The sequence below is a fragment of the Thunnus thynnus genome, chromosome 4 (genome assembly GCF_963924715.1).
Source record: "Thunnus thynnus chromosome 4, fThuThy2.1, whole genome shotgun sequence".
NCBI classification, from domain to species: domain Eukaryota; kingdom Metazoa; phylum Chordata; class Actinopteri; order Scombriformes; family Scombridae; genus Thunnus; species Thunnus thynnus.
Window position 1 is genome coordinate 29,561,144 of NC_089520.1, and position 20,827 is coordinate 29,581,970.

The window sequence follows — 20,827 nt, forward strand, 5'->3', positions numbered from 1 at the left end:
TCATAAATACAAATAGTGCAAGAGGCTCTTTAATTCCTTTTAGTGCAATGAAACAGGAAAATGACAGTAAGAAAACAAGCAATATAGACACAGAAATCAGTTCTAATAATGTATGTCGCCTGCATCAGTTTATGGCATCATGTAGGCCACCAGACAAAGAGGTGTCTAAACCAATACGCGGGTTAATCGGTTTGTGGTGTGGTTTGTCAGTCTGGAGCTGCGAGGGGAGGAGCCAGCAGAAGCGCAACTGAGAGACCGTGTATCCAGCCACACTGAGAGTAAAAGTTGAATCCGAAACCAACAGTTAACACTTTCCGGCGCTTCCTGAAGACGAGCAGGACCTGTGTAGTAGCTTATGTATAGAATCCTGACTCTTCACTTAAAGGACGGATCCATCATACTGCGCTATACAACCAAAACAAACATCAAAACTGGCGGCAGTTGCTTCCCTGAAGAGGACAGTAACTAACCTGTACAGGTAAGCTTTTTAAAAATAACATTCGCAACTGCATGTGTCATTGATACTTTTGAACAAAATAGTAGAAGCAGCTATAAAGTCAAATTTGAACAGATATGACGGCAAAACAACACCGTGCAGCCACCATAGAGATTAACAATCACTTCACAAATACAGTGATACCATAGCAGGAGAGCCAAAATATATTAAAGTGTGCTTAAGTAACTTTAAGCTTATTGCTGTGCGCCACTCACAGGAAATGAATCAATCTCAGTGTTTGATTTTTTTGTTTATGATATAGGCTTTGGTGTGAAACTGTAGGTGAAACTGTGATCATAAGTGAGAAATGTGTGCTCAATATGATATTATTCGGGGGGATTACTAGTGTCATTGATTATTCAATTTATAATGTGAGAGTGATATTATCACTTATTACAATTTGCATAACACAGTGAAGTTGTTTTTCTGCTCAGTACAGCATGTATAATAGACAACAATGCCTGACTATATTTGACTCCTAAAGCTCACTGAGCAAAGGTGTTGCTCTGTCTAACCTTTCAGGTTTTGTGCAGCTGTTGGAATGAAATAACATCATACATGTGAACCGAAGCCAAACAGACTATGCACTGGCAATATTTCACTGAACTGTCAGGTCAGAATGAAAAACAGAAGCATGAACTTGGAGATAAGAAGTACAAACAAAAAGATAAGAAAAGACAAGAACAGAACATAGAAGCACAGTACCAAAATGAATTTTCAGAATTGGTTTGGGTATTGAACCTTGTTGACACAACCACTTAAGTCATTGCAGACTGATTTTGAATATTAAGTGCACACAAATCATCCTTATATGAATTTAGACGTTTCAAAATAAAATAAATGCAGACCTAATGTCTCTGAAGGGTTCTGGTGGTTCTTCATTGGTTTGGGTTGCATTTCCTGCCACTGAATCAATACATGTGTCCTTGGGGTACAATATGTTTGGACTATTGATTTTTTGCACAATAGCTTGCCTCTTCAAATCCCTATGGATATCTGTGCATTGACTGATGAAAGAGAGGTGCTCTTCCTTACTCTAATTAAAGGTCACCAGAGTGCCTGTGAGCAAGGCACTGATCCAATAAAGTTGTTGCATACTACAGCCAATAGAACACCTTTGTCCTTCTCACAGTAGCTCCACAGGTCATTTTTTTAAGTAACTGATGGTAAAGTAATGTTGTGTGGTGTGCTTGGAAAATGAGAAATGTAAATTCATGTATTTACCAAGGACAACACACACATGAATTAACATCAACATGATCTAAATGTGTCAGATTTAGTAGGATTTAGAGGGTGCTGGTGTTCAGCCGTGAAGAAATAAACTGATGCAGCCTTCAGTCAGACCTGCATGCTGGCCTCTAAATAGCACAATAGCACAATGAATGGAAACTCAATTTCAACCATTTGCTTTATTAACCATGAACATGAAGAAAGTCAATCAGTGCCATTACTATGTATACGCATGTCCTCTTGGCTTTGAAACTCTAACCGTAACCTCAGTTTCACATGGAGCTGCAAATGTTAAAATGTAACACAACATCAGTGGGATTCTATGAATTATTGATGCAAAGACACCAGACTCTTGGCTTCAAACCTTCCCATATGACTGCCTATAGAATAAAGTGCCATTTCTTGAAAGACGTTTGGTCAAAATGAAGTTTCTCTGCTGCTAAAATAAAACAATCAGAGTTGATGAAATTCTCTGGCACGAGCAGACGACAAGTTGCTTCTTCACCTGGGACTTAAAAAGGCACTGGTCGTCTTATGACCATCAGTCCGTGCACATCTTTCCTCCTGAAAGGCACGTAGCGGTTGTGACTGGAATGCAAAGTAGAGAGGCCAGGGGTCTTGAATACAGCCTTACTGTGATGTGTTTAGTTAATGATCCACCCAACAACGCCTGTTCAGGATGAAGACAAGCCCCTGACTTTAAAGCATGGTTCCATTTGGTGGGTTGTTATCTAGACACTGATGAGGACGGGTGAGGATGAAAATCATTCACTTAAATTTGATAAATTTGGTGCATTAAAGTTGAACTAAGGCCATTAACTTGGTTTGTTACTACCAGTGCTCTTGCAAAAAAGAGTATGACTCATGTTTGAAGAAGGGTGGATGTCAGATTAAGAAGAATAAACATGACCAGACAGTATGAATGACCTTTGCAGGAAGTCACAATAAAAAGTTTTATTCACTGTCTACTCTGCTGAGCGCTACCAAAACAGCTCTCCGTTTGATTATGTAAACATTTCCTCTCACTGTTTGTGGTGAGTCAGAAAGGGCTTTTATCTTTATGGCCACATGTACTTATGTCATCACATGGCTCAACCAAGATGATGACGTTTGTCACTTAAGATCTATTAGGATTTCGTGCAGAATATAGTGTAATATTGATTTGAACTTCATTCAGAAAACAGGAAGTAGGTAATTTTCAAATTAAGCAGGTTTCAGACATTACTTTAAATATATTTACTTTTCAGCCTTTTTCTGAGATGCATCTCATTGTCATCCACAGTGGACGGAGTTAGATTCAAAGACCAACCTTTAATAGAGACATGGGCCACATTACCCCCACCCCTCCATACATGTTGAACTGTGGGATCATGGTCCCTGTCTGTTCTAAGATGGTCTGTTAAACAAACACTATTCCCTTTGGAAGACCATGAGATGTGGTGAAAAACTCCCAGAAAGTCAGTGGACTTATTATGTAACATTTTAGGAAATATACCTATTTACTTTCTTGGTGAGTTAGGTGAGGCAATCAATTCTACTCTCAAGGCTGTATGCCAAATAGAAGCTTGAGTCAGGAGACAGTTAGCTTAGCTTAGCCTTAAGACTGCAACAAGGAGAAACAGTTAGCCTAGCTCTGTACAAAGGTTAAAAAATACCCTAGTGCCTACTAGCACCACTAAAGTTTACTAATTAGTACAGTATATCTTGTTATTGTATAATCCTTATGAGAACTATAGTGTAAAAATGACACGTTGACTATTTCTTACCTGGAAGCAGTGACTTCCTGGATTCTCTGCTGGTTGCCTGGCAACCTCATAGTGATGATAAAAATCCAGGAAGTCAACACTTTTTTCTTTCTCCCCTTTGAGTCTTTAAGCTAAGCTAAGCTAACCATAAATCTCCTCATCGAATTCTGTTAAACTATTCTTTTCAGAATTTTTTAGTCAAACTACAGTTTTTAAGGCTAAGAAAGAAGAACTTTCACACTGAAGTTTCAGTCATTTGTGTTGTAGATGATAATTTCTTAATGATTTAATTACTTACTCCAATCTTTCATTTCACTTCATTCAGGTATTTGCGGCTGATGTTAAGGATGCATTTGTCCCAACATCAGATCTGGAGGTAACCTGACATTGTCTGTGCTGTCGCTCCCTGTGCAGTGGAGATGGTCCACTGGACCACACAGTGGGGGACATGTGTCTGGCTTCAGACTTTGCTGGCCTTTGCCTTGGCCAACTGTCCCTTGTTGGCCCCCAGCACAGTCAACTACTCAGTGGTTTACACCATGCCCTTCTTCCAGGCCCGGGGCCCCATCCAAAACATTGTCAACAACTCGCTCTTCCAGGAGGTGTATGTAGCCTCTCAGAATGTGATCGAAGCTGTCAACAGAAGCTTGGAGAAGGTATGGGAGCTTCACACTGGGCCGGTGGGAAGCCCAGAGTGTCAGATATGCAATTTATGTGACATTGACAAGGACCCCAACTTCCTTGAGGACACAAACAATCAGGTCTTGCTGTTGGATACTCTCTTTATGTATTTATATTCTTGTGGAAGTTCTCAGTATGGCGCGTGCTATTTCCACCGACTCAACTCAAACAGAGAGCCTTCTCTTTCTAAGTGTTTGTTTAGAAAGGACTCAAACTCTGCTGCCTACTGTCCTGACTGTGTGGCCAGTCCTCTCGGTACCAAAGTGACCATGGTGGAGGAGGGTCAGGCTGTCTACTTCTTTGTTGCCACCACTGTCAATGACAGTGTGACCCAGCGTTACGGTAGGAAGTCAATATCAGTTCGTCGACCACTGGCAACAGAAGATGGTTTCTACAGTGATGTACGTGGCCTGACTGTCCTTCCTGGCCTACGGAGGACGTACCATATTGAATATGTCTACAGCTTTTTCACTCAGGAGTTTGTCTACTTCCTCTCAGTCCAGAGAGAGAGCCCAGATCAGGACTCCTCTCCGTTTCAGACTCGCCTGGGCCGTCTCCCACGGAATGAATGGGAGATGAAGAGATATCGTGAGGTGATCTTGGAGTGTCGATTTGAACCAAAACGCCGCAGGAGGAATGTAGCTAGTGAACCCTATAAGGATGTGGTGTACAATGTGGTCCAGGCAGCCCACTTTGGCAAGGCAGGCAGGGAGCTGGCAGAAGAGTTAGGGGCGGAGGAGGAGGATGACATCCTGTATGGGGTGTTTGCTGTTACTGATGATAACGGGGTCACAGAGCATGACTCGGCCCTGTGCGCCTTCCCTATGGACAATGTGAACAAAGCAATTGCAGATGGGGTGGACGACTGCTGTGAGTCTGGACCAGAGCAGCTCTCCAGAGGGCTCTGCCACTTCCAGCCCTGTGAGAGCTGTCCACATGAGGTCAGTCCACTCAAACACAGACATTATAGGTTGTTACAAATGATTAATATGATCTCAGTTTAATTTTCTTTCTTCTTTAAGATACTGTTTTAATTAGAGGCAGGCAGGAGAAGAACAAAGGTAAGGTCAGCAGTATGTGACTGATTCATGGCAGGCTGGTATGAGGGAAAATATGTAGCATCTACTGGATAATATGATCTATAATTTCAGGCAATAAATCATGACCCACTTTCATAATGAGGAGTCATTTAGAGTAAAATGAACTCTGCACCCATTCATATGGACAATTTGCTGACTCAGTGTGCAGGTATCTTGATAAGGCCTGTTAAAAATCTTATCATGTGCGTGTGGAACAATGAAGTATGTCTGTCTTTGTTCTTCAATTTGCATAAATATGGAATATATAATAAACAAACCCAGGTTACTGAGACCTTATTGTGGCTGGATAAAACCATCTTTTGTTTATTTGAACATGAACGGGAGAAGGTAAATAATAGAAGTGAAGTAAATAAGTACTTATAGGAGTTCCTATAAGTCAAATAGGAGTCAAAAAATGATAATGACAGAACAAGACTTTTTCTCTTTTTTTGGCACAAAAAATACTTAGCACACATTTGTGAATTGTTTTCTTATGATTATATGGGAAATTATCAGTTTATGCAATCATGTAAAGCCCTATACAAAGTAATACTTTACTCACTGCATTGGCAGGAGCAGCATCATTATGCAGATGTTAACAGAGCCAAACTAAATGAAACACTGAAAAAATATAAAAAGGTTTTTGCAGTCAAGCTGCATGTGATTATTGTTTGACTCACTTTTTGTCAAGATAAATGTCTGTGGATAATTGTGTAACATGAAAAGTGAAAGTGAAACCATTGTCACCACAAATGTAAATTAAGCTTGAAAATGTTTTGCCCTTAACAACATATTCATACCTTACAACAAGAGTGTTCATTAGTGAGCTGCTGTTTTTCTGTATCTGTGCTAAGCTAAGCTAACTATCTCCTGGCTCTAGCTTTATGTTTAGCATGTATTTATGAGATTGGTATCAATCTTCTCAACTCTTGGCAAGAGAGTGGATAAGCGTAATTCTTAAAATGTGAAACTATTTGCTTAAAGGAGAAGTTCATCTGAACTTTTCTCTACATTACATAAATGTCAGTAGTACATCATGGTTAGGAAGTTTTAATGGATGAGTATGGACACACCTATGGGGCACAAATTAAAATCACTTTCTGAATCAAGGTGGTCATCTGATTGAGATTTGCTTAAGTTTATTATTATAAGTTACTTTATGCACATTTATTTTATCACATGAAAAAGAATGTGCAATTGATGATTGTCAAAGTTCACCCACTTTTGGGGATTTCTGTGAAATACCATTGAAATAATGGAATGCAACCTGATGAGCATTCAGTGTGCACTCACACAGATGCAGCTGCTGGAAGGAATATTGGATGGAGGCCAGTTGGGAGTGAGGTTAGTCAGTGTTAAGACATGTTTTCTGCATCAGTTCAATGAATTTTTCAGGTCAGACAGGAAGTTTGATATAATCTCATGTAGGTCAAAGAAAGTTTGCCTCATTCCTTCCTGCTATATTAATCCCTGCATAACTGGCGTGGTGTGAGTATATTCAGTATCCTTGTAAGGCCTGTCTCAGAATACGATAGCAGTGGTTACTTGTATTAATTCTCTGGGGAAAACTTCTCTTTATTTCAAGATCCCATGCATATTTCTCATAATATTCTTTTTTATTTTACGTTTGTCACTGGTGACTGCAGTGGTGAGTGTTGGGGACTGGGAAGCTTGTGGTAGGACTTCCTATTCCATATTTACTAAAAGTTAATCCTACTTGCCAGTTGGAGAATTACCACATCATGTGGATGGTAACATTCCCAGAATTGAGTCACTATTTTGGATGTTGAGTTTTTGTGGTAAGACTAAAAAAATACTGTAAGCTGATGTTAGTTGTTCAACTGAAAGAAAAGCTGAATATTTAACACTGTTTTTCATTTCGTTGCATTCACATTTGATAAAAGTTTGGAAGAATATGCAGTTATGTGGAGTTTGGATGTTCGATTCTGGATGTTCTTCCCTCTACTCGTCTTTGGCAGAACACTTTCTGCTTGGACTAGCGAACCCCCCTCCTAACGCTTCTTCCATTGTGTTGTTTTTGGCTGCCAGTCTGAATGTTGAGTAACCTGCCTGCGGGATTGTCCAACAATCTGAAATCCTGTTTCTTCCACGTCTTAGTTGATAAAAATACCTATGCTGCCAATAACATCTTTTGTGCCTCACAAATACTGCTTTTCTGCTCTATGAGTACGTAATTGAATTATTCAGGCACTGGATCATTGTATTGAATAATGTAGGGTAAACTTTTTTTAATATGGGCTATAAAATTCTGTTGGTCTATATTAAAAATTGTTTTAGTTTAGCATGGGATGAAATATATAATATCATATTTATAATAACATCGCACTGTTTTCTACTGTTTCAGAGGTGTTCCTCTTAATGGCTTTTTATTTGTCTGTTCTAAATTAATATTTTGACCCTTATAAATATGTTAATTTTCCTCACTAGGTTGATAAATCTTTGATTTTTAGCTCAGATGAAGTTAAGGTTTAGGGTTTGGGAAACTGAATTATAACCAAGGTTATGCTCCTCTGGGATTGAGAGGTCACTGACATCAGTCCAAAGCAATGTTGATTGTTTTTTACACAAAGTTTTACAAGTTCTAGGCTCACTTCATGAAACTAGACAGTGCTTACTTAATTTGCTAACAGCATGTGAAAAGACCACTAATATACACCAAGAAAACAACTATAAGGTGTCATTACTTTGTTTTTTCATATGCTGGCATAAGAGATATAAATTAGCGTTAACAAAGAAAGAGACCCTTTAACCAAACAGTGATCCGCCCTGCTCTGTGTCCATAGTTACAAGGCAATCTGTCTGTCAGTAATGCAGCACATGATAATTTATCATGGGCTCTTAAATTATGAAATGATCATATTATCATGACAGATTCACCTTGTGCTCCTGGTGTGCAGCCCACACCATGTTCTCATAAGCAAACACCTGGGTTTATCTTACCACATCGGCAAAGTTTAAAGATAAAATATTATTAGTATGATCCAGGAGTAGTCAGGCAATAATTCAAACTACTTTATAAATCAGATTGGATGTTGGAAACTTTGTAGTAGTGACACAAAAGATAAGCTTCTTTACAAAGGTTACTGTTTGCCTTTAAAGCATGTAAAGTAAAATATGACACTGAATATGTAATAAATCTGTGTACACACTAATTACTAGTGATGGACTGTGTTCTCAGTAACTCAGATAAAACCTCCATATAAAGATGATGGTTGATCAGTTTTTAAAATGCATCTTTAGGTTGCTTGCTACTCCTTCCACCATGATTATAAATTATTTGACAATCCCAACTCAAGTTCCACTTACTAGGTCTTTCCACAGCTCTTAACAGACGCTTTTAGGCGCTTTTAGGACTTCTCATCTGTGTCGGATTAAAGTTTTGAACATTAAAGTTTTGATGAAGAAATGCAGAAAAAGCTAGTGAATAGGCCTTAGTTGAAATTGTTTTGTCTAACTACTATTTATTTTTTAAAAATTAAGTATTTAAACATGTCAGAATCTTAGATACACTGAGACCGCAGCACTACAGGTCATACTACAGGTCCTGTTGTAGACGCTGTCAACGCTGTTAAAACATGCCTAATAATACTAGTTTAAATAATGTTGAGTGTATTTTCTGTCTCACTGTCTACATCAACGTTTCCTTTTCTTGTCCTCTGCTGCCTGCGGATTTGGTACTAGAGCATGGAGAACAACGCCACATGCAGAGACCATCCTACCATGGTTTCAAAGCCCTACTACAGAGTGGACCTCTTCAACAGGCAGATGACAAACGTCCTGCTCACCTCTCTGCTTGTCACAACCATAGAGAACAAGACTGTAGCCCATATTGGCACCTCTACAGGGCGCCTGCTACAGGTACACAACAAAACACGGGGTTGAGGAGAAATACCTTCGATTGGATCATAAACATGCCTTTTTTGTATATGATCCTCTGCTAATCATCATCTCTTGTGTCTCTGTTTGCAGCTTGTGTTGACAAGATCGAGCCCTATAATCTTTGCCAATTACTCTTTGGTAGAGAATCAGAGGGTCTCATCCATTGCTGCTGTGTACTCATCAGAGTATCTGCTCTTCGTGGTTGGAGACAAGGTGCAGTAGCAATCGCATGTCTGTGAAAGAGAAAATAACAATATTTCTGGGCAGATTAGGTAAAGGTGTACAGTGGTTTAGAGGATAATATTGTCATGTAATGGCAAGAAGGACTTGGGGTCAAAGACATGCAGGTCAGGTTACATTACAATTACAAATGAGTTGGGAGTGTGACTGATTGTCTGTCAATGACCATGTGATGCTCAGGAGACTTGTCTCGGGTGTTTCCCTGCCTTCTGCCCAGTGCATGCCGGGATATAGTGAGACCCCTGTGAATCAAGCGGCAAAAGAAAATCGATAAACTTGATATGACTTTGTAGTTTGGGGCAGGGAGTATATTAGAGGCTGACACTGGATCAGTAGGGTCTCGTGGTATTCCTGTGGGACAGTAATTACTGTTTTTATTGAGATTTGGACACAGCAGGAAAATTAAACTCCTCTGAAAACTCAAGAGTTCTGCAATTTTATCATCATTTCAGGTCTCTGGTTTAGCTAGAATACAGGCAAAGCCATTTCCTCCAAGAAAATAACACATCTTTTCTCAAAACCCTTCACAACCATGCAAATAAACAGTGGTTAATGAAAAGAGAAGTTTGAAAAATGCCTTGCAGATGTGTCTTGTTTGCAATGATGCTGAAAACAATATAATCTTTCTTGTTAAGGTGATGTTATTGAGTGTGAATTAAAGACATAAGACGTAATTTAATTCAAATTAAATAGTTTTATTATTCATCTCTTAAACAGCACCAGGCTGTTTAACAAGTCACATGGAGAACTTCTAGTGCCGAAATGAAATCAGATGAAATGAAACTCTTCAGATTAATATCAGATGAATAATCAAAATATCTTATCTTTTATTGGGTCATGACCCACATTTGGCTCATAGGCTACTACATGCAAATTAATCAAGGTGATTTAAATACTGTAGTTGGAGGTTTTATGTATATTGGACATTCTGCATGTCATCAACTGTTTGTATTTTCTGCTCAACATTCATGTAATTACATGAAATAAGTTGAATAATATAATCATTTGTTGACACATGATCTGGAGTGAAATGAAATGGGATTGACAATGATAAATGTCTTAGTATAGGAATGAGAAGAACATTTCACTCTCAGTGGTTATACTCATTGCCACATTAATATGAAATATTAAATAATAAATAAGGGCACCTGGGGATCTTTCCCCTAAGATTGAGTATGTGATCTGAAAGTTGCTATCTCTCCATTTCAGATGATTCAGGTGCCCCAGAGAGGGCCAGGTTGTCAACACTTCCTGACTTGCGCCTCGTGTCTGACGGCCCCTAAGTTCATGGGCTGTGGCTGGTGCTCTGGAGTGTGCTCCTGGGAGAGTGAGTGTCACAGCCGCTGGAGGAATGAGTCCTGCCCACCTGGGATCACTGGGGTGAGGTTTGTTCTGTAATCCAGGATACAAATATCGCTTTGTGTAACGAATAGAAACATTTAATTTCAAGGTGGTACTATACAGTATATTCTGCTTTATTGACGCAGTTCTCTCCACGGACTGCTCCCCCTGATGGTCAAACAGAGCTAACTGTGTGTGGATGGGAGTTCCAGTCACCCATAAGACCTGTTATTACCTCCAGAACACACCAGGTCCGACTGGGACAAACTGCCTGCACTGTGCTTCCAGTCAAAAGTAACAGCACACAGTGAGTAACCATGCAGGGCTCGTTCTGTTCATACTACAGTCATTTTGTGGAAGATCTACCATTCTTGTGATGTAAGAAGAAAATAAAGAGCTTCTAATTTCTTTCCCAGAAGCCCCCTGAAAAAACGAGAAAACTGAGCATGACTTTGCTATACTGTGATCTGGTCTATTGAGGCTACTTTTTGAGGAGAAATTAATTAGTATCTGGACCTAAGAGACATTTTACTCAAAGTCACAAATAGCAGCCTCATGGTGGCGCTGGAGGAAAATTGTTAGGTCATTAGGACACACCATCATCTGGAACCCATGAATGTCTGTACAAAATTTCATGCAAATCCATCCAGTAGTTATTGAGATATTTCAGTCTGGATAGTGATCGATCATCTCTAAAACCTTGCTACTAGCATGGCTAAAAAGCATTAATATGTTTAAGAGCAGATCTTTTTCTTCAACAGATTTATTAACAAACTTATTTTAGTAATGATGATCTCATCCACAAACAGAGAGTGGTTTTAACTTGAAAGCTGTATGTCAGCAGCAAAGGTAACCTGCTCAATATAGGAAAATCTCAGTGTCCTCCATCATTGAGTCCAACGGTTTTAATCCACCTTGAAATTCCATTATGGCTGGTGTTGCAGTGACTGACATGCTGACGTGCGTGATTTGTTGTGCTGTTCTTTAGTCTGGTGTGTAAGATTCGCTCTGGGGCCACTGACCTGTCCAAACCAGTGAACATTACAGTGGAAGTGCATGAGGGCAAGGTGGAGGGACGCTACTCTATTGATGGCAAGGCAGAAATGCCAGGGTTTACATTTGTGGTAATCTTTGCTATTATCATCAACTTACATCCTCATAACAACATCACAAGCTTTAAATATTCTTTATAAGCTATTTCATCTATTGAGTTTTACATTTTGACTTTAAACAAATTAATTTTTTTTTTTACCAAAATACTATGATAAATTGTCCCTCCAGATTCCCAACATCACAGAAATCCAACCCAACTATGGGCCTCGTATTGGGGGCACACTCATTACAGTGACTGGACCTCACTTGGATGCTGGAAAGACCAGGAGAGTCACTCTCAATGACGTGCCCTGTCCTATAAAGAGGTCTGGAAACATATCTCCTTCAATGTTTTCATCTTAGCATCAACTTTTGTAAAGTAAAACAAAAACGATTTCATTTCCAGCTTTGTGTAGTTGCCTCACATACTTGGGGGTTAAGAAGACAAGTTGCTGCTCAGAAGTTTTTTATCGCTATGACCTATAAAACAAACTTGTTCCAACATGTGTGTAGGATGATGACTTTGGAAACTGCAGGCTAACTCCTAGAAATATCTTGGCATCCAAAGACTCACTTAGAAATGAACTACTGTCAGAAGATGTTACCTTATTGAACATACAAAGTGTATTTACTACACTTTAACTGTCATGTTACTATCTCAAATGCAATCATACATACGTCATGCCTCTTTGCAGAGTCACAAAGCCTAAAGGCAATGTGTCCTCCATCATCTGTCTGTCCCAGCCCATCTCAGAGGTGAGGGATGTCCCTCTCAGTGTTTTCATCGACAAGTCTCCTGTCCTCACCACAAAGGTGTTTTACTACAAAGAAAACCCAAAGATTACAGACGTCCTGCCTGACTGTAGCTTTGACAGGTAGGCCAGTGAGACATCCAGCAGAAACAGCTCACTCTGTATGCACTCTGTACCATCCGTAGTTCTCTCTGCAGTGATATTTCTGATGAACTTGCTTTGATCTCATCTTTTTTCATCTTCATCACATACTCAGTTCTAAGAGGAAATCATCTCTTTTGCCTGACCATATGAAAATATAATAATTTCTATATTTTTCTTTGTTCACAAACTCTAGGGGGTCGAAAGTTGTGATTAAAGGGGAGAACCTGGATTCAGTTTACCGCACCATCATCCGCTTTAAACCCAATGAGAGTCACCTGAAGCCTGTCACAAGGGTACAGTGTTCATCATAATGTAGAGTTGATTCATTAATTACAGTTTACAGTACATTATATTGAGATATATTGCTTTTTCCAATCAGTCTACTGTTTATAGATTTATTTCCCTCTGGGGTCATGTGCTCACATTTTACTGTATGTGTTCACTATAGAAGTATGATTACACTGTTATGTTTCAGGAGTGCATAGGCAAGTCCTTGTCCACGAGGATGGAGTGTGTCACTCCTGTGTTTCCCAGGGATGAGACAGAGGAAGGAGAGCTTTCTTTTGACATGGATGGAGCATTGCAACTTTGGAACAAAGAGTTCTCCTACCACCCCTACGGCGAGCCTATACCTTTTGAAACAGAGGGACACGTGCTAAATTTGTACCCTGGGTTTGATGAAGTGTCACTACATGTAAGTTATAACTCTGTGGGTATTTGAATTAACAACAAAATGAATCTGATTTTAAAATAATACATTTTCTCATATCTTGATTTCCTTTTCTGTATGCAGCATCAGAAGCTGAACTTGGTGAGCTCCTGTATGACCATCATTATGACCGTGGCAGGTGTTGATTGTGATGCTAAAGTCCTGGACAATGAGATCACCTGCAGGATCCCCAAAAACATGACCTTCCCCAGTGAGGGGCTGGCGGTGAAGGTGAGTCATGCTGGAAGATTAGATGATGATTAACTCACTGACTTACCTGGATCCAACCTGCACCATGGGCGCCCATGTTGTATGTGCCCCCTGCCTTACCAGTGATCCATTCCTGTAAATGATGCGGCTAAGCCAAGCAGCAATGAGATAGGATAGACAAATTCTGAAAAAAAAAAGCTCAATACATTTCTATTAAAGATCATCAAGATATTTAACAAAATTGTCTTTTTGTAATAAATGACATATTTATCTGGGAAATTCTTACACTAAGAATGTCTGCATGCTGACAGTTAGCTAAATAGTTCATACTAGCCTTCAAATCAGTAAAGCATGTAGGAATAGTTTGATATTTTTCGAAATACACTTCTTGGTAAGAGTTAGATTAGAAGACTGATACCACTGATGATTGTATGGTAAGTATGAGGCCATATTTGGCAGCCAGTTACCTTAGCTCAGCACAAAGACTGGAAAAAAACTAGCCTGCCTCTGTTCAAAGGTAACAAACTCAACCTACATGCACCCAAAGCACACTAAAGCTGAACTACCTCTTGGTTCTTCAGAGTTACGTCATGGAGTGTCCACTGATGCCAGGAGTTCATTGCACATGGCCAAGAAATAGGCTAGCCCAGCACATACAACACCCCTGTAAAACCACACCGTCTCATTTTTACACTTAAGCTTTTGCTCAGATTTAAAGATATAACTACCATGTTAATTAGTGAGCTTTAGAGGTGCTGGTAGGTGGATTTTGCTATCTTTGGACAGAGCAAGGCTAGCTGTTTCCCCCTGTTTCTAGTCTTTGTGCTAACCTAAGCTAACCAGTTTCTGGTGGTAGCTTAGCATTAATTTACCGTATCGACATGAGAGTGGTGTCAATCTCCTCACCTAACTCTCGGCAACTATTTCTTTAGATATTGTAAGTGTTTCTCAAAATTTAGGTACCTTTTATCAGATTTATCAGAAGCAATTGCTTCTGTATGTATAGTTAATTATATGTTAAAAACCATTAACTTAATGGTTTAAACCATTAAACCAAAAGAAGCAAACCTCAAGTGATAAAATCTGTCACACTGGTGCATGTTTGATACACTGTATGTGTTGTGTTTAATCTTTTGCTTACACACACAGGAGTCAGAGCTTTACAGTCATCCATGTATGACAGAAAACACAGCCAGTCTAGTGTAAACAGCTTTAACTTATAATCTATATTTTACTAAAGTAAAGGTCACACTAAAACACTCTCTGCAATAACAGATTGATAGATCTGCAATAACAATGGTTCATGCACTGTGTATGATGGACTCCGTTCTCCAGATCTCCATCAACGGGCAGGTCCACAATGTTGGCACAGTGGTGAGGGTCAGCAACCACTACATGGTGGGGATTGTTCTGGGGATCCTGGCGGCTCTGGTAGCCGGGGCGGTGCTGGCCTTCGTTGTCATGAAACACTTGAGGAAGAAAAAAAAAGGTGGGCTCCTCTCTGTTGCGTGGACGTTGATCAGACATGTTTATACAACAGCTACTGGCTGTGGGTGGGGATTTGGGATGAATTATGCGAATCTTTCAACTAGAACATCCCCAGTGTTTCATAGGATGTATGTGTGTTCTTCTTCAGTGGTTGATGATTTAAAGGCTGTTGTGAAATGTTTTTCAGCCTCCATGGCAGAGACCCGTTTGGCTCACAGTGCTAACCGTGCTGGTACAAATAATGTGGAGCTGTCACCTGTTGGAGACTACAGAAGAGGTGACATTCTGGCTAAGCACTTATCATACTCCACTAATGCTGCTAATTGACACTGCTAATTTGCCCCTGACACTTAGACCTACATGACCTTCTGTAATAACCCTTCCTCTCTCTCTGGGCTTAATAGTAGTATCCCTGAGTCCTCCCACGCCCCTGGTGGGGCAGGTGGTGTTCCCTAGCATGGCCTACGCTGCAGGCAGCATAGATCCTACCCTCACTCCCCTCATGCCTCCAGAGAAGATCTCAATCTCCAATTTTAGGCCAGAGCTGCTGGAGGAGGTGAAGGATGTTCTAATTCCTGCTGAGATGCTTATCGTGCAGCACCATCGGATCATAGGCAAAGGTATGTTATGCAGCCTGATGCAATCTGTATCACATTTTGAAGGAAACAGCATTAGTCCTGTTATTGTGTTTTTTTCCTGCAGGTCATTTTGGAACAGTCTATCATGGCTACTTCACAGACCACAATAACAGAGAAATCCACTGTGCTGTCAAGTCTTTGAATAGTGAGTAATATTTGCTTCTTGAGTGTTGATTTTTACACCTTAGGAAAGCACTAGAAAGTCCCTCCAGTTCGTCTGCTGTTGGAGAAAATGCCACAGGAAGATGTTCTCTGAAAACTCAAAAGCAGGCTCTTTGTGCTCTGCTGTGTTTTTAATAATTGTGTCTTACTCTTTTGAAATATTTTGTGTATCTCATCAGGGATAACAGATGTCGAAGAGGTGGAGCAGTTCCTTAAGGAAGGTATCATAATGAAGGGTTTCCATCACAGCAATGTACTGTCTCTACTGGGCATCCTGCTGCCACAGGAAGGTCTCCCTCTAGTGGTGCTGCCGTACATGAAACATGGGGACCTGCGGCACTTCATACGCTGTGAGAAGAGGGTGAGACTGCTACATTAAAACAGTGGAAATTAATCATCTGATTCATGTGCAACCATCTGTTTACTACCTAGCAAACTATGTACCATTCCCAACTGTTTTAATTGAGCTTGTTTGTGGGATTTGTTTAGAACCCCACTGTAAAGGATCTGATTGGCTTCGGACTGCAGGTAGCCAAGGGGATGGAGTATTTGGCTCAGAAGAAGTTTGTACACAGAGATCTTGCAGCACGCAACTGCATGTGAGTCACCAAGATATGTTGAGAAATCAGCAATTTATTCACTGCCATTGGGCCTGAGTTGTTCTGAATTAGTATAGGGAGATGTTAAAAGGTACAAAATTAGTTGAGGTTGTTATATCACAGTACTCAGGGACAATGTTTTGCAACAAAAATATCCATGTACTTCTTCTGTCCTTAGGCTGGATGAGTCATACACAGTGAAGGTGGCAGACTTTGGCATGGCCAGAGATGTTTTTGATAAGGAGTATTACAGTGTTCAGGACCACAGGAAGGCTAAACTGCCTGTCAAATGGATGGCCATCGAGAGTCTGCAGACACAGAAATTCACCTCCAAGTCAGATGTGGTGAGCAGACAAACGTCAACCATAATCAAGATTAAACCAAGATAGTGGTTGTTGATGTTTGGGTACTGAAGGACACTTGTACAATGTTGGTGTGTTTGTCTTTTAGCATGATCTGAAAAGGGGATGATCATGTTTTAGGTTCACAAAATTTCAACAATGTTTGCGGTGTTATGCTACATGTAGCTTCTCAACATTAATTTATTGCCCCAATAACCAGTATATTAAAATTCAGGTAACACAACTCTTCTCCAGTACACCATGATTTATTCACCAAACATTTGTGTACTGGAGAGGAGTTGTGCCACCTGTTTTCATTTTGATTGACTTACATTGAAGCTCACACTGGTCTGCACCCTGCTGTGTGTGCGTTCTCAAAGTAGGTAATTGAATAATCAATATATTACCATCTGCTTACCTCTATACAGTGGTTTGCGTTGTGTGCCACTTGGTTAGATCCTGCAGTAAATTTGCTGGTTTATTCCAGGTCCACCATCCTAATTGCACAGACTCAATGAAACATTAGCCTACTTCAGATTAAGAGCCATATTATCTGTGTTCAAGATTGTACCATTTTTTCTTGCTCATTGTGCAGAATGAGTGAAAGAGTCTTTCTCTCAGGAAGCAGTGGGGTTTTAAGAGGCGTAAATTACTCGCACCTTTATAACATCTTTATACACAATTTTAAACTTGTCTTTACATACTGTATGAACACAATCAAACAAGGACACACTAGTTAACAGCTACTTGATGGGTCTGCATATGTGCTGGTACATGCTGTATAACTTTCATCCCTCCTGATGCAGTGGTCCTTTGGTGTGCTGATGTGGGAGATGCTGACCAGAGGAGCGAGCCCCTATCCAGAGGTGGACCCTTATGACATAACACATTACTTACTGAAGGGCAGGAGGCTTCCCCAGCCTCAGTACTGCCCTGACCCTTTGTAAGTAGCCAGAATAAAAGCATTATATTACTTGCTTTGTTCATTCAGTCTAAGGAATAACTGTAAACTCGATGGTGGGTTTCATACAGCAGTAGAACAGTATACTGTAACTTCACAGAATTAGGGAGTGCTTCAGCAGGAGTACTAATACTACAATAATACTAACACAGATTTACAGCTACAAGACAGAGGAGAAAATGTCCTGGCACAAAGTCCAAGTAGTAATAACAAGATGTTCGAATAGTCACTCAGTAATGTGAAACCCGTAAATTGTCCACTACTTGGTATTCCAACATGGTTAAGCAATGTCATGTAGGAGTTAATGTGTATGTCTAAAACACACTTGCTTCTTTCACACACAACCACACACACACACACACACACACACACACACACACACACACACACACACACACACACACACACACACACACTGGTGTAACTTTACAAGGAAAGGAGCCGACATGTTTTTGCTGTTTGAAAAAAAACAATGTAATGATATATCCCATGGCCTGCAAGCCTGTAAGCCCAGTGAATTAAAGAGTGATAGAGAATAGATGAACCATTCATACCCCTTGTTCACTAAGACATTATCGCACATCTGGTGTTGGTTCATGGATTATGGAAAATGTCATCTAGGCAACCATGTAGAGCTCCTTGAGTTAAAAAAAGGCCAACACAGGACATATACTTGTTGATAACACTCCTTATCATTAAACTGACCACAGTATAATTTCTGGTGTTGAACTTGAACTTGAATTCTTGTTAATTAGAGCTCAGCTCATGTTGAAGTTGGGTAGTGCTATGCTGCAATTATGTGAGATCACCAAACTACATGAACAAGAATGATCAAGGTGCAAATCTCCCATACCAACAGGTACAACAACTGGTGTGTAGAGACTTAAAGATCCAGTTGCTTTCAGACAGATAAAAAACACAAACTTGAGAGCTCATCAGTGCTGGAAGGGAACAATAATATTTGTCTCTAAAGTGATATAAGTCAGGAATTTGTGAAATGATGACCCAAAGTGGAAGTCATTATAGATTACTAGTGTATAATGTTTAATGAAGAGTGCACAAAATGTGTGCAACCCTATGAATGAGCTGGCCCTTTTCTCTTCACATCCATGTTTTTTCCAGGTATAGCATTATGCTCCAGTGCTGGGACCCTGATCCTGAGTTGAGGCCCAACTTTGCTACATTGGTGTCAGCTGTCTCGACCATCCTGTCAGGCCTGGAGGGAGAGCACTACATCAGTCTGAATGTCACCTACGTCAATCTGGACCAGCCACGGCCTTACCCCGCCCTCACAGAGTCTGCTGATGAATATGACTCCACAGATGTTGAAGACTCGGGCTCAGTATCTTCCTGATCCAACTCCCTCAACTTAAACTGGTATCGGTGCTAACAGCAAGAGCACAATAACCCTCTGCCAGGTCACGACAGTGTGTTTTACTACAAAGCATCTGAAACAGGGATATTGCCTGTTGTATGTATGCGTGGGAGTGATTGTTGTAAAATGCACAAAGCTGAAACCCTCAGGCAGCCATATTGGAAGTCCATCACTGTGGCAACAATAGCTGAAACAGCTATTTGACCTTCCAAACTAGGCCGTCTCAGAAGTATTTAATAGACATTTAGTTTCTGTGTGTTTTTCACTGATAACAGATAATGTCACTGATATGATACATCTTATTAGTTTGTATGAGCTTGTTAGTTGGCAAAACATAGCAAGTCTTGTTAATACTTTTTCATATTGTGTAGAGGCTAACTAGCATCACGCTGTTTCTGTAAAACAACCCACAGGTTAGCTAGCTAGCCAGCAAAGCTAAAAACCAACTGTTTGTTCAGATTAATTAAAATGAGGCTTTTCAAACACCTACTAACTATAGTGCACTGGGCTAGTGCATGGGACACAAAGGGGCAGGCTGGGGTTAAATAGGGGACAAAATTTTACTCATCGTTGAACTGACTTATTCCAACACTAAAGTCTAGTTTACAGACTAGTCTTTTTCAGATGTCTGCTTTTTTGTGGCACAGCTGTCAGTTTTTTATACCTCTGTATCTAACTGTGTTAGCAACAGTATTGCTGAGAGAGGAGATTGTGGCTCACACAAAGCATAGCTCCAATCAAATCAAATAAACTTCACTGGCATGTTTGCTTTCTTTTACCACTAACAATGTAAGCCCTGTTTCGACCAAAAGTTTCAGGTTTGGAACCAGAGGAACTAATCTCAGGAACTAAACTTGGAACTAAAAGTCCCTGTTATTCAATCCTGTTTGCATTTCCACCACATCTGAGGAACCAGGTAGATCATGCAAATTAGACCCATGAGGAATTAAAAAATGAGGATGGCACTTGAAACGCAGTATTCATACATGAGGAAAAAGCAACACAGATTTGTCTTGTTCTTTGTATTTACTGTTGCATAGTGTACTGTAGTGGATCCCATGTGTATATTAAATGTTTAGGTATGACATTCCCACATTTGCTTTTAATTCTTTTGCCGTCTAGTGATTGTTCTGTATATTTTGGATCATACTTCTGTAAGGCAAAATGTTGACCACAATGTTCTGAAGAAAATCTGATATCACCCTGTTGCTTGTATTTCTGACACGTCTTTGAGATAGTGTAATAAATTAAAATATTTATTTGTTTATAGATTTGTTCTCATTTCATTTTCATAACCTTTATTTAATCTTGATAGTCATTTAGGTTGCCCTTATTTATAATGACTGTAATAAATCTAAGGGCTGAGTGGTATACAGAGTGCAGGGGCTCAAGTGTGGAAGCAGAGGCATACGTGTAGGTTATGTCACCATAATCCAGAACCAGCATAAAAACTGCTTCATCACCCTCTTCCTACAACACATTGGAAAGGTGTCTCTGTTTCTGTAAAAGAAGCTGACTTTTTGTTGCAGTTTACCAGCAAGGTTGTTCACATGATATTTGGATGTAAATTTCTTGTCTAGCCAAATGCCAAGGTATTTATATCCTGTCACTCTATCAATGTTATGTCCATGTGTGGAGGTCCAT

General features: G+C 40.0%; 1 protein-coding gene across 1 annotated transcript; it reads left to right on the plus strand.

The window, feature by feature from the left end:
- Positions 1–261: 261 nt before the first annotated feature.
- On the plus strand, positions 262–20,452 carry mst1rb (macrophage stimulating 1 receptor b). The gene is made up of 21 exons (XM_067588252.1): positions 262–478; positions 3,797–5,093; positions 8,934–9,110; positions 9,222–9,344; positions 10,581–10,751; positions 10,859–11,019; positions 11,701–11,836; positions 11,994–12,130; positions 12,500–12,679; positions 12,894–12,993; positions 13,176–13,394; positions 13,494–13,640; positions 14,955–15,108; positions 15,295–15,384; positions 15,512–15,727; positions 15,810–15,890; positions 16,087–16,268; positions 16,397–16,506; positions 16,685–16,850; positions 17,654–17,790; positions 18,931–20,452. The coding sequence occupies exons 2-21, from the start codon at positions 3,891–3,893 to the stop codon at positions 19,160–19,162; spliced, it is 4,122 nt and encodes a 1,373-aa protein (XP_067444353.1). The 5' UTR covers positions 262–478; positions 3,797–3,890; the 3' UTR covers positions 19,163–20,452.
- The last annotated feature ends 375 nt before the right edge of the window (positions 20,453–20,827 follow it).